Source organism: Pipra filicauda, unplaced genomic scaffold, assembly GCF_003945595.2.
Source record: "Pipra filicauda isolate LSUMZ 115617 unplaced genomic scaffold, ASM394559v2 scaffold328_size813605_pilon, whole genome shotgun sequence".
NCBI classification, from domain to species: Eukaryota; Metazoa; Chordata; class Aves; order Passeriformes; family Pipridae; genus Pipra; species Pipra filicauda.
In genome coordinates, this window is record NW_024104452.1 from 177,159 (window position 1) to 204,652 (window position 27,494).

The 27,494-nt window shown below is 39.6% G+C and overlaps 1 protein-coding gene across 5 annotated transcripts; it reads right to left on the reverse strand.

Annotated features, from left to right (window-relative positions):
• Positions 1 to 1,508: 1,508 nt before the first annotated feature.
• Positions 1,509 to 27,470, reverse strand: GABPA (GA binding protein transcription factor subunit alpha). Of its 5 annotated transcripts, none has more exons than XM_027744138.2 (10): positions 27,312 to 27,470; positions 23,547 to 23,647; positions 22,053 to 22,197; positions 21,105 to 21,189; positions 15,880 to 16,125; positions 11,790 to 11,984; positions 10,970 to 11,026; positions 9,782 to 9,922; positions 8,219 to 8,411; positions 1,509 to 4,380 (listed from the first exon to the last, which is right to left on the reverse strand). In XM_027744138.2, exons 2-10 carry the CDS (start codon positions 23,621 to 23,623, stop codon positions 4,152 to 4,154), a joined length of 1,368 nt encoding a protein of 455 aa, XP_027599939.1. In that variant the 5' UTR covers positions 23,624 to 23,647; positions 27,312 to 27,470; the 3' UTR covers positions 1,509 to 4,151. The 5 variants fall into 5 exon arrangements, with proteins under 5 accessions (XP_027599939.1, XP_039239793.1, XP_027599938.1 ...); XM_039383859.1 differs by lacking the exon at positions 27,312 to 27,470 and adding an exon at positions 27,034 to 27,188; XM_027744137.2 differs by lacking the exon at positions 27,312 to 27,470 and adding an exon at positions 27,006 to 27,188.
• Positions 27,471 to 27,494: the final 24 nt, after the last annotated feature.

The window sequence follows — 27,494 nt, forward strand, 5'->3', positions numbered from 1 at the left end:
TGGTTTGTGGCTCACAGATCTATCTTCTGGTACAACTGCCATTAGCACCATTTAATTCTGGTTTCCAGAAGACCAGCTCCACAAGTAAAAGACAATTTCAACTACAGGCAGACCCTCAATACTTCTTTCTCCCTCCTCAGCACTTTTTAACTTTAGTTTCAAATCATTAATGGCTGAGATGTCAATAAAATTATAAGATGATAAAATTTCAGTTTGGTGCCTGATTAGATTCTGTGGACTCCAATTCTGAAATAATGATGCAAAATGTCATAATATGTCTAATGCATGGGGTTCTGCATTACAACCCTCAAACCCAACCAACCATTAATTCCTCTCCTTTAATTATCTTTTATTTAGCATCATTCATTTAATTAAGAATTACCTCCAAAAAAAAATTTACAGTATCAACCCAAATACATTGTAGCAGTCTTGATATAGATATATTAAACCCACAACCCTTAAGAATATGTATGATCTTGAAAGATGAAACACTGTAGTCTAGTCAGTAAAAATATTGCCCTTAAATCTTTGTGAATGGACCTTGTAACGCTCTTCTTTATCAGGCAACAGAGTTCCATGTCAGCTGATTTCACTTGCAAGCTGTCTGTTGTAATTCCCTACATTGCTCCAGTAACAATTTCTGTATGAGAATAGGAATTGCAAAACAAGCTCACACTGGCATAAAGATATTAACAGCTATAAACACAAATAAAAGGTCCTTGATTAATACAATACCAAACATTTGTTAAGCGCACTTTAAAATCATGGAATCATTTAGGTTGGAAAAGGCCTCCAAGACCATGAAGTCCAACAAGTTACTGAAATGTTCTAAACCCAGTATTTTCAGTCCATTACATGTTGTTGGTGCTAAGCTAAACACAAACATTTTGAAATCAAGTGATGTGGCAGGTTTAAAGGTGACAAAATATTTCTGTCTTGAATTTGGCAGTCCAGATGGAGGACTTCAGAGGTATAATGAGCAAGTTTCTACTGAGACACAATTTTAAAATAAAGTAATAGCAGCACAACCAGAATTTTGTCTTCTTTTTAACAAGGACAGTACTAACAGTTGAGTTAGCAGGGCCACATGAAACGAGTGGGGCCACCTGCAGGAATGAAAAAGTCCAAAGTTTACAGATCAACATGAATCTTTCTGATTTAAATACCACTAAAAGCATAAAATGAACCATTTCATAGAGCTCCGCTTAGTCCGACTATTAAGTTTTCATAGTTTTTTTTTAATCAAAGCATCATTCTGAGATTTACAATGAAGATGTTAAAGAAAGCTGCTTAAGAAAGAAAGGACACCAAGTTCCAGTTTAAAAGTAGAAACACACAGCCAAATATTGAGTCAAAGAACATGCACCTTCAGAATATAAAGTGAGTACCTTCTTCCTGTTCTGAGCTTCTGACCTTAAAAGAGAAAAAACAGCAGGTGAACTGCTTGCACCTGAATGACATTACAAATGGCTTTCTGAAAAATTAAGAAGTCAACAGGCATTAGCTGTATAACATTTTTATTTTACTATATTGACATTTTATGCACAAATATTTTATCAGAGTAAAAATAGAAAATAATTGTTTCATGTAAAATTACCAAAAAAAATGCAAAACACAAAAGAAATACGTAATTATTAGCAGAGTATAAGTGTCTTTATTTAAAGAGTAAAAAGTATGCAAAAAACATTCTGTTTTACAAAAATTGGGAATATTCTTTCTGTGTTTTCCTTCTGGCAGCAACAGAACAACCTTTGACAATATATTCTACATCTTTTGTTTCATTGAAGACATCAAGTTAGTCACAGACTTCTCCCTCAACTACAGAGAATGTGATGATGATTTTATATCATTTGAAAGATTCTTTCTTTACTAATTAGAACTTGGTGGAAAAGCAGATGGAGGCACAACAAAGAACCCAAAGGACCATCACACCTACTAAAAGCTGCAAAACAATAATGGGATGTATTTACAGACAAAGGGTGGGAGCAGGAGTTTCCCTCACTGGACTCATCATGTAACAAGAACATGCAGGGGAATAAAGTTTTGATTAAATTTCAATTTTGCTGTTTATCTTCCCACAGCCCAGTTTGATATAGAAAGCTGGTATTTTAAGCTTCTCTTATTATACTGTATTTTAACTAAAAAGGCTTCCCAACAACTCTGCTAAATAGAACCAGTGACTTGTACTGGACTTATGTTTAGTAATTAAAGCTGCTGCCACCAAACTACCACCCTCACATCATTCTTGGTAAGCAAACCCTCATCCCTCTGCACAAGCCACCTTGAACACCTGCCAACTGGTGGCATCAGACTGCTCTAATATCAATAAAGGGACTCATGTTGACCTCTCACGAACAGATGCACTTTTATTTTTTCCTCAGGGTTTATGACTTTTTTTAAAAGCCAAGTGAAGCCAGCATGCTCAGCAGATGGAGTGCTTTGAGAGCTCCAGAGCGAAAACAATAGTGAGAGGTACCAAAAGAATCTGGCAAAAAAATGTTAATTTTATATTCCTGGTGATGATGACAAAAGTAAGCTAGAACTACATGCAAAATTTCTAGTTAAGCAAAAACTATCATCTTGTAGGTGAGCATCCACCTACAAACAAAAAGCTTTGTCCTCAAACACATCTTTAAAATACATGAGTCTTGACGTTTTCTCCCTTCTGCCTCCAAGTGTGACCATTCCTGCTCTCCCTACTCAGCACAAACACACTTTATGTTCAGAACCTCACTGTACAGGGACTTTGGGTTTAACAGTAGCTGGATCCCTCAAAGAATTAAAGGTCTTCCCTTTTAATTGTTAAGTGTTACCAGAGGGACTTTCACTTACAAAAAGTTGGTAAATACCAGTGGTGACATAATAATTATACTGTTTAGCAACAGGAAGGGGAAAAAGCAACCCCCAAATCGCACCATTTTCAGCCATCAAAAGCAGCACTCATAGGCACCAGTACAGAAACTAAAAAGCTGCAACCTGCTTTTTACTGCATGTGTAAGTTTGCACGAAGCATAGCTCAGAATTCAGGATACGTTCCAACTATTTCTAATTATCATCCCCTCTTCAAATTGCACCCAGCTCTGGGTCATGCATTTGGCTTAAGAAGCTTTGAAAATACCACTTGAAGTTCAGAGAGAAATAAATTTTAAATAAAAAATGCCTCTTTGTATTTTAATATATACCAGACTGTACAATGATTGGGAAATCAAACTTCAGCTCTCTGTAAACTACTTTCAAATTGCTTTTTGTTCCTAACCAGGGACTACTGACTGTGATTAACTTAAGTCTTAGCATACTAAGGTTGACGGCTGTGCTGGTTTCAGCACCTTGCAGAACACAGCATTAACCCCCTCCCCCCCAGAAAAAACAAACTGCTCTTTGGGTGAGGGCTGTTTTTTTAAGTTTTTGTATGACCTGATGGGGGGTGGTAGTGGGGGAGGAAGTTTATCTTTGCTTTTTGCTAAATGGCAATTGTCAACGACATATTTCAAAACAGGTATTTGCCCTCATATATGTATATTATCTACATATTACAATGAAATACTCATAATTGGCTTTTCACCTAAGCCAGATCTAAACCTGGATCTCCTTCTTCAGCACTGATCTCCAGTTAAGCCTAGTCTTAAGTTTCCTTTGCTACTCCAGAAGCTATTTTAAGAACCTGATGCTTTGTAACATTGAGTGTGTCTTTCGGCTCTGCTTGATTAACTGAGAATAATGAACATATTTTAACTTTGAAAGCATCAAATGCCATTTGGTAGTTCAGCAGAGAACAAAAGACTGGGAAGGGCTGTGTTCAGACAACTGGTCAGCCTTTTTGCTGCGAGGACTTATTTTTGTTAGAAGTGCTGCAGAAATGACTTTGCACAGCCATGGTCACAGAACCTGGAGCGGTTCCAGCTCTCACCAGCTGCACACCATGGAGGCCCTGACTCACAGCTGCAGAAGTTGAGGGGATCCCTTAACTTACATTGAAATACATGCTGTTAAAAGATCCAAATTTATGCGAGTCCCAGTTCTTTATAGAAAATCATGCCCTACATTGTACAGTCAAGAAACAAAGGAAGTTTCCAATTCTGATAAAGATGGGAGCAGCAACTGCTCTGGTTATAGAGGAAAGGCCTCAGGTTGCCACTTTGAGGTCCCAGTGCTTAGTTATCTTTCTCTGCTTGCAGGGATGCTGTAGCCAGTGCCACTGCTGTCACTGGCTGTGCGATGCCGTGGAGCTGCATCTTGGCCAGTTTCTTCTGCTCGCACTCCGTGACGAGCCGGTTCAGCTCTGCCGCGCTGTACCCGATCAGCGTCTTCAGGTCACACACAAACTTGTACACAAACCTCTTCCCCTGCACTTTGCAGATCATGTCTCCGTCATAGTAATACCTGCAAAAGGGAAATGAAACCATCAAGGCAAATTTCCAGCATCTGTGATTTCCATATACATCAGTTGTTTATTTAAGGTCACTCAGAGATCAAAATTTTCTCATCGGGATTCTCATAATTTCATATACCAAGATAGTACTTACGCATTTTCTTACATGAGAAAAGGGAAGAGGGTTGAAAATTGTCCCTGCACCTTGATATGTTAAGGAGAAATAAAACATAGTAATTATTTTATAGGCAGTCAGAAGCACCAGTTCAGAAATAAAATTCTTAGAGCAGTTTAAAAACAGCTTGAGGGGGAAGAAGTTATATATATAGTTTATATGTCAAACTTTATAGCTTTGCCTTAGTAAGAAAATACTGTCTCCCCATTCATTATTCTCCTTTGCTTTACTCTTGTCTCTGCTTTTCTGAAGAAAAAAAAATCGTGTTGGAAACAGGTTGCAAATTAGCATTGTGGTTTTTATGATAGGAAAGCAGCCATTCTCCCCCTACTGTTTTCAAAGGTGGTAAGAAAACTATAAAAGCATGGGTTGGATTTGGGGGGGGGGTTGTGCTGTTTGTTTGTTTTGGTTTGGTTTTTTTGTTCCTTTTTTTTGCCCTTTTTTTTTTTGTCTTGTATTTTGTTGTTCGTACTTTTGTTATAGTTCATATGCTGGCAAAGCTAGATCTTTGCCTTCATTTACAACTACAAGTGACTTCTCTAATTACAAATACTTTTTATATCGTGTGACAAAAGAATTATCAGACTGGGCAGAAATGCAGTAAGATAAAGTCTACATGACCCACTGCACCCCAGAGATGTTATAAAACTTTAGGTCGCACTAATAAAACAGAAGCTAGAATTGTGCAGTTTTGTTGCTGTCCTTGTTTCACTGGAGGCATTAACAGAATGCCTGTCACATTTCTCATTAACCAAAACTAAGTGGCTGGGATGTAACTTGGATTTGATGCGTTTAAGAAGCTTGTGATAAATTTGGAAAAAAAACCCCAAAATCCAGCCCAACCAACCAACACAAATCGCACAATTTAACTGCCTCGAAACCATCACCCAAATGTGGCACAAATTAACCCAGATTTCTTGACTGTCTAAGACTCAATCCTCTGAGTGACATGTTTATAAAGGAAAGATGATCCTCGTTCACTGGAAAAACTGAGTCAATTACACGGGCAAGTCTGTAAAATGTGGCCACGGCATGTCAAGTGCCAGTGTCCATAATTGTTTTAAAGTCAGCATTTACATTTATTGTACAATCCTGTACAATAATGCCTGTCTCAAAATAACGTAGAAAAATGCTTTACAGAGCTGAATATACTTCAAATTATTTAGTCTGCATTACTGATATTATCAGAAAGGAAAAGGACCCCAAGAAATCAGATGACATTTATGTGAAGGCCCAGAACAATGCAAGATTCCCATATCTCAGGCTAGAAACACTCAAGTTGAAATCAAGGCAATGTGGCAAGAGGATATTTTCAATATTATGCTGAAGGTGTTTCTGATTACAGCATTTGCTTATTCAAAAATATAGAAAGCTAAAAATAAATACCCATGCAAGTTTACAAAGCCTTAGTTACTGGAACGTTCCAAGACACATGAAAATGTTGTTTCAGAAGAATACAGAGGACGAATTACTTTCCTTGAGTCTCACTTCCCTACTGGATAACTAAGTAGATGCTGATTTTTAGAAAATTTACCAAGGTACATGTAACAAAAAAAGCTGCTCTTCCCCTTCTCCCCCTGCCCTAATTTCTATATTGGCTGCTTTCCCTACAGCTGGGCAGAAGAGCCAGCACGTTTCTCAATAATAGCAACATCATTTTCTGTATTAACCAACAACTGACACAGTGATTTCAGTACATTAGCAAACAAAACACATCACTGCTTAATACAACATTAGCTTGGCAACAATGTTTATCATGGGAGTAGCAAGAGCCATTAAATATCCTTTCAGACATTTAGGTGTTAGAAAACACGTCAATATTGATGCAGCTGCCAAAATGGCAACACTTTGAGGAATGTGATTTCTGTAATTTTGTGACTAAAATATAAACACAAAACTTCTCTAATAGTGATTTATGCAAATGATTGTGCAGACATCCCTTTAATATCCCAGGGATAAGAACATTATTCTGAAGTTCTTCATCTGCCTTCGAGATCTTCTGCAGAGTTTGCTGACAGAACCCAAAAAACATTAGCACAGTTTAAATGATTTTTATGTTCCAGAATGTTTTCATACATGCCTTCAGTACACAAACTCATAGATACACAAAACCAGGTTGAAAACACGGGAATGGTACTGCAACAATACAGGCTGGGCAGCAGCTGTACTGGGAAGGTTCTGCTTTGGGCAGGAGGTTGGTCCAGGGACCTCCTGAGGCCCTTCCAACCCAAGGGATTCTTGAAAAAATTAACATTCTAATTTAATATATAAATAATGCAAGAACAGCCACACAGGGCCAGACTAAAGATCCATCTAGAACAGGAATAGACTCCAAACAGACCAAAACATGACACCTAAGGAAAACCAAGAGAGTAAATATATATCAATGTTCTTCCTTGCTTTCAATGAGCTGAGGCTCAGGAATTCTTAGAAGTTGCATCTTTCCACACCTAACATCCTCCAAAATATTTCCTTTTCATTAATTTTTCCCCTTGCCTCTCAAACACATAAAATAATTTTGGCATCCACAATATTGTGCCCAAGGAAATTCCAAGACAAAAGAAAGGGTATAGGTAAGCTGTGTATCTGGTGCCTGCCAGATGTTAATTAAATCCTCCCTACAAGACTAAGAAAGGCAGAATATGGTAACTTTACCATCATTTCTTACAGAGGTTATTTTTTAAGTAGAAATTGATTTTTTTTAAACAATGCTAGAGGCGTTTACTTAAAAAAATACCCTCAAAACCCAATGACAAAAAGCAGTCAAAAGTGAAAACGCTGAAGAGCAAATCACAGATCTCAGACTTCAGTCAACATGCAACTTCACTCATATAAAAAGAATTCCTAAAACTGCTTAAATAATTTGCAGGATTAGGCAATAAACACCTTTCTTGAAAACAAATCAGGAGAAATATATTTAACCATATCACAACAAGAAATCAGAAGTTCACTCTTAATGATTTCAGGGAATTTGGATGAAGTTTCAAATGCTTCCAGAGACCAAAATAATCAGGGAAAAGAAGTCTAAAATTCAGGTACTTGCACTATTCCCCCTCCTGGAGTACATCCCCTACAGTGATTCAGTAATACAGGTCCCTTTTACCAATGTCAAACTACAAAATCACACTGGAATGAAGACACTGAAACCTTTCCATTTCTTCAGATGAGGAAAGTTCACTGTGATGCTGAATCGCAGCTTTTGAAACTTACCTGTCACCTGCACTTTTCAGTTTAACACCCTCACAATAAGAACAATGAAAGGGATCAATGAATATGTGAAGTCAGAAAAGGCTGTTATGTACTAACAATTACATAATTACAGGAAAGTATCTGCTTTATTCCGTAACAAGAGCAAGAGGAACGAGAACAGTAAAACATAAAAAATAATAATGCCCACATTTCTCTTTCTTTCACCAATAATCAATATTGTTTGGCATGCTACTAAGAGCATAAATGCTGAAGATAGAGAAAAAAACCAACATATTTCTGAAAGTGAGCCACCCAAATTAGCAATCTTGAAGCAAGTCTATTTTCTTTTAATCTGATGGGAAGAACTAGCTTCAGAAGATTTATTTATTCCTTTATTAAAAACGCTGCAAGTCTTGCACTATGACAGTCAAAGATGAAGCAGCCAAATGAAAGCAAATCATATCTGAGTCCCTGAAGTTTCTTACCTCAAGGCCCGACTAAGCTTCTCGTAGTTCATCGTGGGCTTGTTTTTGCGCTGTCCCCACTTTTGTGCAACCAGCTCAGGTTGATTCAATTTAAACTCTCCTTCGTCCCCAACCCAAGAGATACAGTCCCGAGCGTCTTTGTCAGTGAGAAGTTCTAACAAAAACTGCCACAGCTGGATCTGCCCATTGTTCCCTGTTGAAATAGGAGCAACAAGATCCATTTCAACTTGTCTTTTTTTTATGTTCCCCTCACAGATAAAAATTTTCAACCAACATATTTAAGCAGAACAACACAGAATATAGGACGGAAGGAAAACCTGCACTTAATTAATCTCTTCTAATGATTCTTTTGCAAACATTTTCCTGGAAAGTCACCAGTATCCATCTATTAAAAAACTGATGAATTCAGGAAAAAGTTAATAAAAATTTTTCATAAATCTGTCCCTAGAATTTAAAAGAAAATCCCAAAAAAACCTCCACTGAACAAAATCACACAACAAAAACCTCCACAAAACAAAATTTAGACACATATTTATCTCTAAAATAGAACAGATTTAGCAAGAGCTGCTTATTCTTCTTCACACATTCCTCTTCTATAATAGAAGCTGTTTTTTTAAAAAGTAATTTGGTCTCCAATTTTCAACATGAAATATTAAAAATACAAAAGAAACTCCCAAACTTAGCTTCCATCAACATCTTTCACATCCAATCATTAAGATTTCTTTCTAACTCAAGGACCTGTAGTAAAATTCCTAAATTCTCAATGAGATAAGGAGAGCAGACCTGATGACTAAGGAGAGAAATACAAAGTATTCCCTGCTAATGTCAGCCAATAAAATCTTGGCCTAAGAATTCTGAATGACATAATTATAGACTTTTATGGAAAATCTGAAACAAACAAAAACTAAAGGAGAGGAAAGGATTTAACAGAAAAGTTCAGAACAGTGGAGAGAAACAAAACAAAAATGACAGCAAGAAAAAATAAGGTAAAGAAATTAAGATCTGTTAGTAATAATGAAAAATTATGGAACAAGTAACAGTAATTCCAAAAATAAACTGCAGATTTAGTGTGCAGTTTTCCAGATGTGCATTCTTTTAATTAAACAAGAAATATGAAACTTGCTAAATTTTGAAGCCACCAAACTGGGGGGGAACAGAGGAGAAGGGGAACAAGTAGAGCAAGTACCAGTTAGGCCGGGTTTCTACAACATACAGTTTATTTTTGTCCCCTTTCTGCAAATGGAAAGAAGTTAAAAGCTTGAAGAAAAGCTATGCAGCGGTTTCAGAGGACAGACTGTTAAAGGATGGGGAAAAGAAACCATTTCATGCATTTTATTTACTGCAGCACTGAAAAACTGCAGCACCACATTAACATGGTGCTTGTGTGAGCTGACCAACCTGCCAGGGCTGCACGTGCTTACCACGCATTTTGTTCCTCTCCTACCACACGGACTCCTACAAACCTTACATTTGGTGCAACAAAGATGTGTTCCACCAAACTGTAGTTCAAATTAATGAGTTAGTGTTCGCTGCATTTGCATGTAAAAATAATAGAGACGGTACCTGTTCTGTTCCCAGGGGAACTCCTGTCTTCCCCAGAGATCCTTGGAGCTCTCTGCACTTTGGCTGCCTTTGCACTGCTGTTTATCACTTTAATGGTGGTCGGGGTAGCAGGTTGTACAGACGCTGGAATAATCTGCACAGCTGTGGAGCAGAGAACGTTGCAGAACATCAATTATAAATCGCACAGAAGCACATATATTTTATTTATTACCTGTATTATCAAAACATCTAGAAGCTTGGGTTTTTTTTCCTTTGCTAAAAAGGCACACCGCATAAGTCACAGTGCTAAGCATAATTTAAAGAGTTTTTATCTCTTACAGTGAAAACTGTAGTTTTAGATTCGTTGTAGAAGTGTCACATTACAGATAAAACATCAGCTTTATTTTACTATCATGTGTATTAATGTTTCCATAAAAAAACCTCGAACTCCCTCATGTCTTTGTTTTCATCTTTATGCTGTTCCCACATGATCTGCCCTAATGCCCGTTTCTCTACAGTCACTGTACCACCCTCCAAACCTGGTATTCAAACAGTAAACACCCTTCTATTGCCATGGAGGAGGATCCAAATGCCCTACTCGAGCTGGCTTCAACCAGACACAACCCCAGGACGTAACACACAGTCTGTCTATTTAATTTAAGCTGCTTACAAGTCTTCTGAAAATTGATTCATTTTAATAATTGACGGCACTTTTTCAGTTGAAAGAATGAGCTTCAAATAACAAATAACTTCAAATACATTAAAGTTTCTTTAATGTATTATTTCTAGTACTGGTTTATAAGTAAGTTTTCCCTTCCACACGCTCCTTCAGATTTTGGAAATCCCTTTTTTTTTTTTAAATTAATACTTTGATATATCTGTTCATTAATGCAATATATAACCTAAAACCCCAGAATAACTAAAAACCTCAAATATGTATCCTAGACAGCTTATTTCAAGTGGATGGAAAATCTACCATCCCAAAAGAAAGTTATAATCTTCCACAGTTCAGGTTATACACCACCTTTCAGTCACTAACAAAACATAGAGAAACTCAACATTATGTTTGGAAGTTTAAAATATGTCCTTCTCCCCTTGGAAAACTACTCTCTAAAGTGATTATCTAAATGCTGTACTATCACAGAGCTGAACCCAAGTACAGTGCAAAACCTGCAAACGGTGAGAATTAATGCTGATAGAAGCACTTACGCTGATCAATAGTAACAGTTGCTATTTCTCCAGTGTGTTCTTGACTAGCCAACACATCTGCAAGTTAGAAACAAAACCAGTACGTTTTTATTTAACCTACAAATTTCAAGTCACTGAAGATCAAAAGCCTTCATCTTTCATAGAGGAAAAAAGTCAAAATTTGGTATCCATCTACATGGATAGCTCATGGTCTTATGAGTAGAGGCATTTAACATCTGTCACTCAGTTTTTAGAAATAAGGATGTACATGGCAAATTTCAAGGTATTTCATGCATTTTCCATCCCTTAAAACCTTTAGCTATATCATGTAAATGAAGATGGAAATGGCTTTTAGTCTGCCAAATTACATCCAAGCATGGTAAATCTGAAATGCACAGATACATTAATGTATTATACCCATACAATGCATCACTCACCAGTTGTGTTGTGTACCATATAAGGATTTCATTGCCTCTGCTTAATAATCTTCTATATGACACAGAAATGTTCACTTAATAACTCATAATCGGTATTTAATTACAGATCAAACTCAGCAGATGCACAAACTACAAATCTCTATTAAAAACAAAGGAGGAATCATCAGTCACTACCTTCTACTAATGATGAAGTTTGATAAAAGACAGGCAGTGTTTAGTATGCAGACATCTTCTATGGCAGTAGACATTCTCTCTAATACCTCCTGTAACCTCATTTTTACTCATGATATTAAGTAAAGGAAAAATAACTGCTCACAATTGGTTTCGTCTTTAAAGAAAGAAAGGGAAACAGAGAAGTGGGGAGGGGGAATAAGTAAAACCAGTTACAGAAAATTCTGCCATACACTTTCGGAGAAGCTCCAGGTGGCTCCAGAGGATTTCTCCCCGTGGGACGCGGTGGAAGAAGTCTTCCTGGCTGAGGCTGCAGAGCTCCCTCCCAGGAATGCTGAGTGTGCAGAGGTCGATGTCGGTCATGCTGAACTCCTTCATCACCCACACCACCCAGTGCAGCACATGGTCTGTCGACCACTGCACGGGGTCTGCAGAAAGAGGGATGAAACTGCAAATCACCTCATTATGTACTGCAAGGTCCCTCCTCAATTATATAACTTCCATAAAAGTAAATGTGTAACATCAAGAAGTAGAGTTACCATCCAGAAGCAGAGTTACTGTGACCAAATCTGACTGGAAATTTGACAGCTCTTAAAATGCAGAGGGAATGGTGTGGGGTGGTGGAGAGATGGAAAGGGCAAAAAGGGGATATTCTTTAGTAAACATTTTTACATCAGAACAGAGCCTCACATATCTCAAACACAGAAAATAATTATTTTTCTTTTTCCATGCATCTTTAGTTTCAAGAAAAGAGTAGTCTCTCTCACACAACGATACTCTCCTCAAACATGCTGATCAGTATGCAATTCTGACAAAATACTACATTATCCCAGTTTCTACAATAACAAGTCACCACTGCACTGTGTTTGGCTGGGACGGATTAATTTTTCTCCTCATCATGCTGTGTTTTAGGCTGGTGACCAAACCAGCGTGTCATAGGTTTCCTTGTTCTAAAAACCAAGCAGGGAAGTTTTCTTTCCCCTGCCTCACTGCAAAAGAAAGATGTTGAATGGGGGAAGGTGGTTTGCCTTGGGTGATTGATCCGCACAAAAGAACTAAGTGGTAGGCCTGAATTCCAAGCTGACTGTGGGGAGGGGTGATGAGTTTTTTTTACTTCTCTCCTGGGAAACGGGGGCACTTCACTTTTGCCTTAACTCGGGCAAGGTGTGTGTTGGGGGGACTCCGAGATCGTTTTGTTCTCGGCCTGGTCATCTGGCTGTTTTCTGACCCTGGCTTGCCTGCGCCCTGCTCTGCCCCTAGCCCGGATCTGCTCGGATTTCATCGGGAAGGCTTGACCTATCTTCAGGGGAATTTTCTGGGGAGGAGGTTGCCCTTTTCCCTCCTCCGCTCCCGCGTTTGGCAGCGCTTTGTGCCCATCGATGAAAAGGGGGAGGGGGAAATCCCGGCCACAGCCAGCTGCCGGCAGCGTTTGAGTATTTGTGGGAAAAACCTGCCTTCTTTCCCCTTTCCCCCTTCCCCTTCCCGGTGGGGGGGCGGGATCTCCATTTTCGGCTTCTCCCGTGAACCGGAGCCTCCTGTGGGCACCGCCAGAGCCCAACAGCGCCCCCTGCCGGCCAACGCCGAGCACCGCAGGCTCTGCTCCCCCAGAGATCCAACAGCGCCCCCTGCCCATCCTGATTGGAATTGCGCCAAAGGACGGGAAGTACCGAACTGCTTCCCTTTTGAAGGGGATTTCTGGGTACAGGATTATTGTTTAGTTGCTTTTGTGTTCTTTTGTTGTTCTGCCAACACACGTATATCCTTTAGTAAAGTGTTATTTTTCCTGTCTCCATAATTCCTCAATTGGAGCCTCTTAATTTCGGATTTACAATTTGTTTAGAGGGAGGAGTTTGGTCTTCCTCATAACTCAAGTCCTCCTTAGCAAAATGCTTCTATCTCATTAAAGTGAGACAGGGGATCTTCTTTAGTAAACGTTTTTACATCAGACCAGACCCTCACGTATCTCAAACACAGAAAATAATTATTTTTCTTTTTCCATGTGTCTTTAGTTTCAAGAAAAGAGTAGTCCCTCTCACACAAGGATACTCTCCTCAAACATGCTGATCAGTATGCAATTCTGACAAAATACTACATTTTAAACTCATTCACATTAATCCAGTTTCTACAATAACAAGTCACCACTGCACTGTGTTTGGCTGGGATGGATTAATTTTCTCCTCATCATGCTGTGTTTTGGGCTGGTGATCAAATCACTGTTACCAACACTGAGATGTTCTGGCTACTGCTTAATAAAGGGCAGTTACACAGCCTCATTTTTCACTGATGTAATCCTTTGGCAAAAGACACACCACAAAGGGTTTGGTCTTCAAAACATTATCAGCAGTGAATTTTTGCTAATTTGTTCTCATTGACAGAACACAACCTGCAAGGAAACATAAATCATTACTTTTCCCTAACCACTTTTGTGGTTTCCAAGCTTCTGTTGCTCCCTTTTCTGGCTTTATTTCTCTTAACAATTAATACTTTCCTTCTTCCTAGGGACCTTTGCAATGGCACCAAATATTTGGATTCTAATGGCAGAAATTCTTGTAACAGATAAAAAATTGTAATCTCTAATAAAACCCACCAAAACATGACACAAAGAGAAAGCCACATTTTAAAGACCTGCTATAAGCTCATTCTCCATTTGCAGCAAAGCTGAGAAGCCTGTAAGGATGAAAACACTGAACAACTACCTTTCCAGATGATTATTTACTGACCGGACTTGACTTTTAATATCAACACCCTGTACTCTGAAAAGATTCAAGGAATAGTTTCAGATTATACTGTAGAACCTAGGGGTACCTGATTTCAGCCCAAGTCCCTGCAATATCTACTCAGAAAACATTTAAAATTTTATTCTTTCCAGGAAGGCAGTTTAACATATTTTTCAGATGTCAAGGGAACACAATTATTCATAATAGAGAGACCTCTGTCATAATGACCTAGCATGATTTTCCTGAAAAATCTGCACTCCTATGACCCAAAATACATTAAACTTTTAAAGCCACAGCTGTGGGTTATAGGGTTTTCTTAAAGCATCAACATTATGAAAGTTTATTAAAAACATTATTCAACATAACATCAGTTTAAGTAATTTTCTTCTGATATTAATGTGAGAGCATGCTGAAAAGTATTAGTCTGCTCCTGATAATCCCTCACTTTTTTTTTTCCAACATTTTGCGTCAAATCCCTGATTATCAACAGACACAATATGATGAAAATTATTTTTGAAGTGCTTGCCAATAAGAACAACAAAAAGCCATGAAAAAGCCATTGCTTTAGTTATCAAAAATGCATTCAAAATATCGGCAAGCTACGTGTCCTGCAAAGACCTGTGACTTGACTGGAATCCTTAAACACTTCCAAATATCCCACTTGCCAAATATATTCCAGTTTTACGGGTCTGCTCAGATACTACAGCTTCCTGTGCTGAATATGCCTTGACAGTACATTTCTGACAGCCACAAGAAGCAACTGAGCTAAATAATCTCCTGAACACGATATAGGTCTAAACCCCACAGTTTACGCTCAATTTTAAGCAGGCATTCAGAGATGTTTGTTTCTAAGCTACCGTTAAAAGAGGAGCCTGCTAAGTAACAACATTAATTCAAAGGAGATGATCATCTACCAGAATATGCACTGTCAGTTCTGAATCATCTTCCTCCAGTATGCTGAAGCCCAGTATGGCTTTCCATGCAAAATCTGATTTAACACCAAATTCAGCATCCTCCCGTCCATGAACAATTTGTTTCGCTATTTTAAGAGCAACCCCCACCAAGTACTGAGTCCAGCTCAATTTCACACACATGTTAGGAACTTTATCATTAACATACACCTTTTTAAGGAGGGTAGGAAAAAGAAAAGGGCTTTCTAAAAACTGCATTGACAAAAAGGTTATGGAGCAAAAAATTCTGATTTAATAAAACTCTTACAAGCATTCACTGTACTTCTCTTTAGTCTTCAGATTAGGTATTGCAAAAAAATTATTTCCTGTGAGGGTGGTGAGGCCTTGGAACACGTTGCCCAGAGAAGTTGTGGCTGCCCCATCCCTGGAAGTGTTCAAGGACAGGTTGGATGGGGCTTGGAGCAACTCAGTCTAGTGGGAGGTATCCCTGCCCATGGCAGGGGGGTTGGAACGAGATGATCTTTAAGGTCCCTTCCAACCCAAACTATTCCATGATTCTACAATTCCCTTATGCAGATACTTGCACTGTACTTACCCACACCCTAAGGTGCCTTCTCTGAGGGCCTGAGCACCAACCCCTCAAACACAAGAACTCAGACCCTGCCCAAAACACACACCACGCTGTGTGTTATTACCGTAAGGAATTCCAAGGCGCTCCTGCTCCTTCCGGTAGCCTTCCAGTGCTGCAGCCCATCGTGTCACTTGCTCAGAGGTTTCATCTGAAATTGTTGCAATATGTTTTGTTCCATCCAAGGTTATCACTTGAGCTTCCTCAACAAGGTGAGCTTCAGCCTCTCCAGCATGAGCATCTGGATCAATCACCACCTCCACCGTCTCCACAGGCTTCACAATTTCAAGGATGTTCAACTTGGGCTCTATCCCTAGTTATGGGAAGAACAAACAAACACAAAACAAAGCTGGTAATGCCAATATCACAAAAACATTGTTTTAAAGCTTTCTGATTAGTAGGGTTAGCATACTCAGGGAAGAAGCAGGACACAAAAACAGCATTAAATTTCTGTGAGAGTCCTAAATTAGAATGACAGATATCTTATTATACAGCATATACTTCAGCAAGGTGAATACAAAGCTGTCCCTCTTTCCTCCCCCAGTATTACAGTTTCCTTTTCTATTTAGGTGATCCATTTCACAGATCTTGAACAGAATGTTCAGCATATGGGGATAAAGTGTAAGTATTTTGGGCTATAAGAAATATACCAAATAATAAAAAAAAAACAAAACACCAAAACCAGCAACCCCCAAGAAGACCCAGAACAAGCATCCAGCCCTTTTCTCCAACCATGAGGCATTATTTTCAGCCTTTACAATACTCTCCTGGTATCTCTGGGGTATACACACAGCAGACAACGTTTTTTTTCAGTACTCTGTGGCAGGCAGTATGTTTAACAGCAAGTTAAAAGAAAACAAGAAAATTCTTTGTATTTCAAGCTTCATCAGCTATTCATGTTTTGGCTTTATGTCTGTCATTTCAGATATTAGATTGCGGAGCTGGAAGATATGTCTGTAATTATTCTGCAGCAATAAAGAACACATTCACTAATGCTTTGTATCACCACCTTCTCTGCTGTCTTCTGAGAAGGTATTTTGTCCAACTGGTGCCTTCACCAAATTTCTGACATTGTAATGAAGATTTTTCAAAATAATTTCAATTTTTTTGACATATAATTTCCATTACAACGGGATTTATATTTCCATTGTAATGACAGCTAACTTCTTTAAAGATATTCTTATCAAAAATATTTGCACAGAAAAAAAACCAAACCTTTAAAATTCCCTCTTTTTATCACTTGGAAAACCTTGACTAGGTTAGGCAGATGAAAGTAGGATTCACAGAACATCATATGGCCAGAATAACTTCAGTATCTTGAGCCATAAAGTCTTACTTTTTGTCCCTCCTGTGTAATCTGTATTAAAGCTCGATGTGAGATGGTAAGTTCTGCAGGTAACAGCCTTAGCAGCTGAAGCCACAATGCAGTCATAGCTTAGAAGGGAAAATAAATGGAGTATATACCAGTACTACAAGTAAGAACAAACCGAGTCTTTTTCAGACAAGTATTCCTCTAGATTTTAAAAGGAATTCAGCTTGAGGAAAATATGAGAAAGGGAACACCACAAACACCTAAGTACAACATGCAGCGATGTGAAATTAAGGCAGTGAAAATAGATGCAGACAACCAATAAGTGGTTCATTAGATGAAGAAGCAAAAATGAAGGAAAAGCAAACAAGTACCTTACTTAGGAGAGTATTTTATCTAGGGCATCTAAAATTAACATGCAGAGCACAGGCTTCTTTCAAAATCAGATAAAAATGGGTAAGGGAAAATACTAAGGGTTAAGATTCTATTTTTGATCTTCAAAAAAGAAAGTAAAGAGAAAGTTTTCTAGAGAGGAACAGTTCACCATTGCTCAACAAAATAATTCACTGTCTGTCAAATAATTACATGTCAGAAGAACTTTGTGCTTTATCCACAATACAAACATGGAGATCATAGCGATGAGTCTCTGTAGAGTAATCAGCTTACAACTAAAAATGTTGTGAATTAAGTCTGATACCTAACTGACTGCAACACTAGAGCAACATTAATTCCCTGGGTTTGTCAGCATCTCTCCTCACACCTCTTCTCCCTCCACCTACTGCATACAAGAATGGATGCCCAGTTTCCCTCGGACACACCTAAGCTGTGGAACAAAATGACACACACCTCAGAAGCATAAACTGGTACAAGGAGTATAAAGCTTCAAGAACATGAGCTACCAAGACATGTGCAGATGTTGCCAGGACATGTCCCTTCACTGCCAATTGTCTGAAGGTAGAGAACATACTCAGGTAAAGACTGACCTACAGGCAGCCTGAAATGTCTAGTATTAACCACAGCCAGACACAGGACATCAGTCAAGCTGCACTGTTAATCTAGATCAGCACCATTACATTTATTTTTCCCTTTACATACTAAAAATAGTAAAAGCAGAAATTGTTATAGGAAAATACTCCAGAATATTTTGCTATGGAGGTGTCAGAGACTGAAATGGTTAATGATTTATGCATTCTAGGAGACTTTTGCAGGCTTTTGACTTGCATGATACCTCTGATGAGCAATCAGGCCCCTCCCTCCCTCCAGTGCTGAAGGTGTGAAGTCCTGAAAAGATAAGAGTTGAGCTTGCAGGCTTTTGACTGTTGATACAAAAGACACAGCACAGGCCTAGAAGATGCCTCAGGTGGACTAAGCCCTAAAAAGGCAAGAAGTTGCCTCAGAGGGGCTAAGCCCTAAAAGGCAAGAAGATGCCTCAGGTGGCCAATCGGGCCCATCTCTAAGCCCTAAAAGGCAAACAACTCCTCATGCCAGGGAGGTGCAAGAGCATGCTGAGGGTATATAAACTGACTGGTGACTTTGAGAATTTGGGTTCTCCTTCTCCCCCACCGCCTGCGAATCAAGACCATCGCTCTCAAGCATCACTGGAAACCATCGCTCTCAAGCATCGCTGGATCCAGTGGGCGGTGACTATATACATCTGTCCACTCTCAGCTTTTCTTTCTCTTACTCTCCCTTGCTCTTATCCTGCCTTTCTCTCCCCTATGCATTTTTCTCCTCCCCAGACAGGTTATGACAGCACCCAAAAATGTTAACTTACCTATTGATTCAAAATTGTTAAAATAAACCTTGCCAGTATATGTTTTATGACACCGGTTATTTAGTGTCGTTTCACTTTAATCCACCCCAAGGGAATTATTGATAAAAACCTGAGTTACCCCCCTCTCCCCTTTTCCTGGGGCAGGTCGTAACAGGAGGTCTTCAAAATTAAAGATTTTTTCAAATTCTTTGACATACAATGGAATACAGTTACTCAGATCTCCACAGACTTTCAAGAAGCCCAGCTCAGAGCAGTACAGAACTGGGCTGCACTCAAAGCTGCTGTTCTCACAGTGGCAGGAGAACCACACACACCTCCGTTCCTCCAACCAGGAGAAAGGAGATAAGGCAAGGTGGAGTGCCAGGACAGTCCTTCTAGGAAAAAGAATAATCAGGAATGATATTTTATCTGCTGTAGTACAAAATGTTATAAAAGAACTACACTGGACTATATTTCAGCTGGTGTTTATTCCTTTGAATTTACAGATGGCTAATGAAAATTTGATAGAATACTTGAACTGATGCAGCAGTTTTGCTTTCAAAAAATAAGAGAGTCCAATCTACCACAAGGATGAGCACCACTGACTACTACTAGCCAAATTCTATACATTACACAAGTTGGGGAAAAATAAAAAGAATTAAATTGAGAATCTTTCAAAACCTCATCCATGCAAGTAAAATACGCTGCTGGTGTAAGAAGCTGTTTTTTCTGTCTGGCTCAAAGGGACACTGCAGTCAAGGGTAACAAGTCCAATTTCCTGTTAGTGATCCAAATATCTTCCTTTCATTCATATCCATGTTATTGGTTTTCTGACATTCTGTCCTGCCATATTTTATGTGCCTTACACATGCAGATTTCTTATGAGTTATTTAAGTGTGAAGGCCTGAAAAACAACACTGAGGATTGTCCCAAAGGTACACAGAAGTACTTAATACTCAAATATTCCTTTTAAGGGGGGAGAGAAAAGAAAGAGAGTGAGAGACAGAGAGAGAAGGTGCCATGGGGTCGGGAGGCAAGAAGCTCCTTGAACTATATGGTCAGTTTTACATTAAAGACAAAGAATACCACCAAACACAGGAAGAATATGGAATATAACAGTCTGAATACTGTAAGTTACTAGTATGAATTAAGAGCAGTTTTTCTAGTTCCCTGAAGGACATTTCTACTTTATTTTTAAAAGCAGAAAGGTAGTTCAAACCCCATTACAAATGGGGAACTGAGGATTCAACCCAGCACTACTCACCTGACTCTCAGCATTAAACGCAAATTGTATCTTACTGAAGACTGTTAATATAAGGCAGAAAGGTTTACTTCAGTGTCTAACCTACACTGAAGCCACAAGAAAACAAAGTGTACTCCCCAAAATTTGCTGATGTAACTCAAAGGAGATAACCAATCTACTCGAGTAGGAACTTGTCACTGCCTGAAAATATGTAAACTAACACCTGTAGCTGTTCCCAAAGCCCAACATGAACATTGTCTTCAGTGAGTGGTAGCAGTCCTTCCACTCAAGATAAATGGAAGGAGCAAAGCAGAAGAATAGGACAAAAAGCAAAATGAGGAAGCTGCTAATTCCTGAAGATTTGACAAGGGGAAATCCTGTCATACTGGATAATACAAATAAAAACTATGCACCAACAAAACCCTATCCACCTGCTTAATATCCACCTCTGTCACAATGGTTTACTCTGACTTCTCATCCAAAGAAAACAGACAATAGATAGTGATCCTGGACTTTGATAAGAATTTCCAATTAGCTACATATACTTTCATAGTCTATTTGTTCCTGAAGCACACAAGTTTGCTCACCTCACAGAGATGAAACTGTCACCTACCTACACAAACTTCTTTTGCCTGCTTTGATATTTGGTCTGATATAAGTAACTACTCAACCTTGAAGAAGTCCTCATACTGTAACTGTGACTATTCGACTCAGATTTGTTTGGGATTTGGGTTTATGCTTGGTTTTTTTACTTATAAAAGGATATAAAGTTCCTATAAAAAACCATTTCAAATAGCATTAGTCCGTGATATTTATTTTAATTTTACTACTTATAACCACAGTACACAATGAAAGAGATTCTGAAGCTCCATGAGCATTCAGTGATTTTCTCAGTTTTACAGCTAGGAATAGGAAGAGACTAGGTTTGCTCACAAGTATTCCTACAATATTAGTTTGTCTGTACAACACACAAACATAACTGCTTACCTTGCCTAGATATCACTTGCACACTGAGTTGCACTGTTCCATCTGTTTTCACTCCTTGATCAAAAAGGCTTCGATTTGGGTCCAGCTTGATAAAAGCATAAAAAAAATTTAAAAATATGTATTAGCCTCACAGTTACAAGAAACTTATTCTCCTTCAAACTTTAGAAACGCTTGGTGCCTGCAGCAAATCTGCTGAAGTGTGCAAACATTTTTAGTGCTATGTAGACACAGTACATGACAGAAGGAATTTGACCTGTATTTGATACTTGCCACTCTCTTCTGTTTAAGGCAGTTTCACTTAGAGGGACATTTTTTCACCTAAAAGAAGCAAAGCAATATTGGGCAGTACCTTCACTACCTGAAAACTATCTACAGTTCCTTTTCTGAGTTTTAAACACCTTCATAAAAATTCTTCTCTTTACAACAGTATTCTCCTGTTGTTTCTGGAAAAGCCACAGATGTCTGATTAGAACAACAAATAAAACACGCAGCTATAGAGAATGCAAAACAGTTATACTGTCTAAAACGTGGTGGGAGGGATTTCTTGAGTAATGCTATGCTATCTCTACACCTGAGTAATATAAAAACCTTCTCACTTCACTTAGATTCAAGACAAGATTAGACTCACAGAAGTTCAGGCAGCAATGAATGATGTGGGCTACATCAAGGGAAAGAAGTATTGTTGTTGCCCTCATTCTTCATTCACTGGCAAGGTGCTTTCTTACCCTTACACCAGGAACAAAATAAAAATATTTTTATTTTATTCACACTGAACTTGTGTGTATATATTAAATGGTCTAATGATAATGAACCTGGTGTAAAGATAAACTCTTACTTGTAATTAGTATTCGACATGAAGCATGAATTCCACAGAAGAGAAGAAAGGGACAAAGTATTTAAAATGCTTCTCCATTAAAAGGTTAAGTCTTTCTTAGCCTTTCAATTTACCTGGATATCTTGCAGACAAATTTCATGTGCATCCAAGGAACATTGCAGTCTGGGTTCCAGCAACTTCTTAAGATTCCCAACGGGTTCATTGATGTCAATAGCCTGACTCACAAATTCTGCTGTGGTGTAGGTTTGCTCGACGATGCTTAAATACCAAATTAATAAAAGAAATCATTACCTACATGTCACTGAAGCAGGTATAGGAAAGCTTGATAAAAGTTAGAAGTAAACTAGATAAAAGTTAATACTGACTCTGAAATCTTAATACCATGCAAATAAACTCTTAGCTTGGGTAGAGAGTGAATTAGTAAATTTGGTCTCATTGATTTTACAGTTGGGTAATTCTTCTTTCACCCTGTCACAGCTGAAAACTTGGGTTAAATACCAAGATTCTGACCACCTTTTTCAAGGGACTGAGTCATGATTAACATATTGTACAATTTTAACCTGCATCTAGAGTAAACTAATTCTGCTTGTCTTGTCTGGACTGTATTTAAAAGATATTCAAGTTAAAAGCAAACACAGAAACTTAACAGACAGAGAAAAAACGAAGGAAAAAAATACTCGTTGTCATACAGAGTAACTGTCCTTGTCTCTTCACCAGTCAGCACAAGGATAAGCTTAACACATACAAGAGACAACCAGAATGAAACTACAGCAACATGGAGGCTTGAAGGAACCAATAGCCATGTGTCATGGTTGTCCTGCACTACAGCAATGACAGTATTACCACAGGCATTCAGAAATATCAATATTATGGGACTACTGTCATAGCAATGACTTTAGACAGTTGGCCTCTCTTCATTTACAAAGAAGGAAATCAGAAAGTGTACAGTCATAGTTTGTAAGCACTAAAAATATACAAGGAGCTCAGAATAAGAAGAAACTAGTAAGTGCTTTTAAATCAGTTCTCTAAAACAGGTTCCTAAAGAGCAGCTTACCTAACCAGACTCAGCTATTTCTATCCAATGCATTAACTGAGCTCTGGGCTTTCAAACACACTTATAAAATTAGGAGGGAAGCATTAGGAACTAAAAAAAACAGGTTGAGGTAATAAAGTCAGAGGATATCAGACTTCAGTATCTACGGCTTCAATGGCCCTAACAACAATTATAGTCGATACAGAACATCATTTCTGCTCTGTTAGAAACAAATGACCCTGTAGAAATCCAGTATAGCAGTAAAGCAATGGACTGGAGAAACTGGAAGGTTCATCTCTGTTACAGAAGAACACACTGAAAGGTTTGTAGCACATAAACACTGACATGCTCCTACAGATATGACGGTAGGAAAAGAAGTACCAATAATGTAGCAAGAAATAACAGTCTGGATTTTAAATAATTAAGATCGAGGGACATGACAGCACTATACTGATTTCCTCTAGTGGCTACAGTTCAACTTTAAGAAAAACCCAACTGAATTAGATAACAAACAGAAAAATAAATTAATTACTTAATTAAGTGCTGATTAAGGATTCCAAAAAGCAGTACATACCTTTCTTCAGTGCATTCCTGTTTCTCAGTTCCATCAATTTCTATTTCTATCAGCTCCTCTGCCTCTCTCTTAGTCATGGCTGAAATGCCTTAAGAACAGAGCTAGGAACAGAAAAGAAATTTTTTTGTAAGTCACATACCAACAAGACTAGATAATGTTTTTTGTCCTATTTTTAAACCAAATACCAGAATACCCTTTTAAAGCCAAGAATTCATCCAAAAAATAAATCCGAGCTTACACAGATTTCACAAAACAGATGACAATACCTGTTCTTCAAACAAACGTTCTAGGGACAAACCCAGGACTATAAATGGACATAAGCATGGAGCCCAAAGCATGATTCTCTTGGAGATACCCAAATTTATTGACTTTTGTTTTGTTTTGTTATGGGCCACCTACAGCAAAGAACATCTGAAAATTCATACTACCTTCCTAGCAAGGTTGAAAGTTGCTGCTTATAAATTTAAGCAGCATTTTACATGAAAAGCAGCAGCAGGAAGTTAGAGAGAAGATCAATGATTTCTTCACAGATAAATAAACTGAACAACACAGTGTTTGTTGACTGTCCTATCTTTCCACCCATCCGTCCCACGGGCAATGAGTTGACGATGTGCACAATGAATGCATCTTGTTAAGTCCCAAACTAATGCAGGACAGTAGCAATGAAAGGGAAAGCTACTCTGTGATATTATTACTGAGACTGCAGATTTTCATGCCTTGTAGAACACTGGAGTCTGTTGGGAGCATAAGAGGGAAAGAAAGAATTACTTTGCATTTGATGAGTAAAGACATAGCTTGCCTGGTATTACTGTGTTTCACTAACCAGCCCATACATCATAACTATGAAATACAAATGATAGAGAACCAGGCCCAATTATATTAACAGTTTACAATAAATAACATCTTCAACTCATAACAAAGAGAGCAGGAATTAAGACCACAGAAGAAGAAAAATCACAGCAGAAAATGCAAACCATGCTACTATTTAAATATCCACAATAGAAGAGATTATCAAGGTTTCCATCCTGGAATCATTCTTTCCCAGAGACTACTCTATCCCAAACCTGACTGTTAGCATAAGAATCTTACTAGACAAGTTAATAAGGGAACTTATTAAACTTTAAAACTTCTCTAAAGGAATTAATAGCCAACTACATTCAACAGCTGCTACACGAACTGTCTAAAGAAATTCAAACTACTCATCATCTCCTTCAAAACCTATTTTGGAAGATCAGTTGCAAAGAAATCAAAGGCTGTATGTGGTACCATTCTGTAAGAAGCTGCCAAAGCCAGGCAAGAAGTAAAAATTCACTGTATCAGTATCTCACAAGAAGGAAACCCAGAACCTGTTCTGTTCACAGATCTGGCACTGTGAAAACCTCCAAAGTGTCAGGTAGTGTCCACTGAACAAGGCCCTGGGAGTCCAATTCCTATATCCCTTAATCTTGTGTATCATCTTCATGATAAGACTTCCAAAAAATGCAGACAGGTTTAAATATCTAAAAATAAAGACACCCACATGGTTGCAGGTGACCTGTCTGACTGTTAAAAAATATTTCAAAACCAAGGTTTGAGCAATGTCCCTTACTGAAAACTCCCAAAAAAGCAAAGTGGTATGATTAAAAAAGGATGAATGTCTTTTCTGCATTAGTAATCAGATTCAAAACCCCAAACAAGAGTAAATTATCTTTTTTTTTTGTGATGAAGGGAGTTTACCAGTAAGGTCACAAAAGGGGTTAGGCTGGAATTTCTATTCGCTGACATATTCATAAGTTATTTATGGAGAAAACTGCAGACTTGCAGAAGGAACTCACCATCTTGAATGATTTCTGGCAGAAAATATTCAATATTGCTAAAGGGAGAGCAAATATTACTGCACATAGTAACTGTTGAGAATTAGGCAAGGCATTTTGAAGCCCCCATGGATTGGATGCCAAAAGGGCAGCTGGACTAGTAACTGTTCACTCACTCTTCAAAAGCAGTTTGTGTTTGTATCTCTCCAGCTCTGGTGTATTTTTGGATCCCTGGGGAGGTGGGAGAAGGGAGCACAGGCACAGAGAGTAGGTACACAAGGAGGAAGAAAGATGCTTCCACAGACACGAGAAAGGGAGATGATGGGTGGAAAGCAGAACAACATCATGATGGAAAGATGTAAAGTCATTAAATTTCAGAGAAGCCTAAGGGGAAAATTATTCAGCCTTTCCTATGGTAGAATAAAGAGACTTCTCATGATATAAACATTTCACATGAAGTCTAGCAAAGTTTGCTGCTACAGGATGATGCAGAGTTTGGAAGTGAACACGAGTTCACACAGGACTGAGCTGCCTGAGCCTCCTGAGCCTTTCCTGAAGGCTCCTGAGAGACAAGAAGGCTCAAAGAGCCTGGCTTGCCTGGAGGGTCACGTGGTAGGAACACTGCAACAGCAGCATTTGTTTGGAGGAACATATAAAACTGTGCTGGATTTGTGGAAGAGATATGGGCACAAACTCTGCTAGCAGAATTAATGTTTGCTATTGCACCAGGTTATTGTGAAGTGGGGATCAGTCCTGGACTCAGATGCATTATCAGCCGATACTGAAGTCAGGTACTGGAGTTATCTGTGCTCCCGAGAAGCTTCAGTGTGTGCAGCGCATATGTACCATATGCTCCTATCCGTCCCTATTATTATCCAAACTGTAAATACCAGCACAAAGTAGGTAACAAAGCAGACAGCCTGTCCTTTAGAGGTCAGCTTTTACAACTCAGCCACTTCGGATTTACAACAAAGATAGCAGACAAGTGAACGGGGTGGGGAGAAGTCACACCAGATTTCACGTGTTTACCTTCCTTATCCACAGCCCGAGGTGAGAAAATAGACGGGAACTGGGAGCTGTGGCTGTGCAGAACATACCTGGCAGAGCACCAGAAAGCAAACTATGCGAGATCACAGAATCACAGAATCAATTAGGCTGGAAAAGACCTCTGAGATCATCGAGTCCAACCTATGCCCAAACACCACCTTGTCAATGAAACCAGAGCACTGAGTGCCATATCCAGTCGTTTTCTGAACACTTCCAGGGATGGTGACTCCACCATCTCTCTGGGTAGCCCATTCCAATATCTAATCCTCTTTTCTGTGAAGAAATTCTTCCTGATATCCAATGTAAGCCTATCCTGGCATAGCTGGAGCCCAATGTCCTCCTGTCCTGTCGCTGGTTGTCTGGGAAAAGAGACCGACCCCCACCTGGCTACACCCTCCTTTCAGGTAGTTGTAGAGAGTGATAAGGTCCCCCCCAGCCTCCTCTGCTCCAGGCCGAGCCTCCCAAGCTCCCTCAGCCGCTCCTCACAGGACTTGTGCTCCAGACCCTTCCCCAGCTCCGTTCCCTTCTCTGGACACGCTCCAGCCCCTCAATGTCCTTCCTGCAGTGAGGGGCCCAGAAATGGACACCACACTGGAGGTGCCTGCCCAGCGCCGAGTACCGGGGGAGAACCACCAGACGCCACATGCCCGTAGATTTCCATCCAGCACAGGGCTTTACACGCGGGACAAGCTGTCCCGCCCCGGGGAGGCCTCGCGGAGCTCGGTCCGCGCTGCCCGAGTCCCGCGCCGGGAGCTCCCGCTCCTTCATCCCGGGGCCCCTTCCCCGCGCCCGCCCAGGCTCCATGTCCCCGCAGGCCCCGCTTCCCGCGGCGCCTCCGTGTCGTTGTTTGAACCCGAAACGGAAATGGGATCGCGGAGCCGCCGGGGGAGAAACGGAAACAAAACACGGGCCGGGCCGCGCTCACCCGCCGCCGCCGCCACCGTCCGTCTGCCCGCCCGCCGCGCCGACGCGTCCTGCCGGGCGTCCGCGTCCGGCAGCTCCCGCGGCTCCGGCTCCGGCTGCGGTGCGGCTCCAGGAGCGGGTCCAGGAGCGGGTCCCGCCGGGATCGGGGCGGCGCGCGGGCCCAGCGCGGGGAAGGCGCGCGACT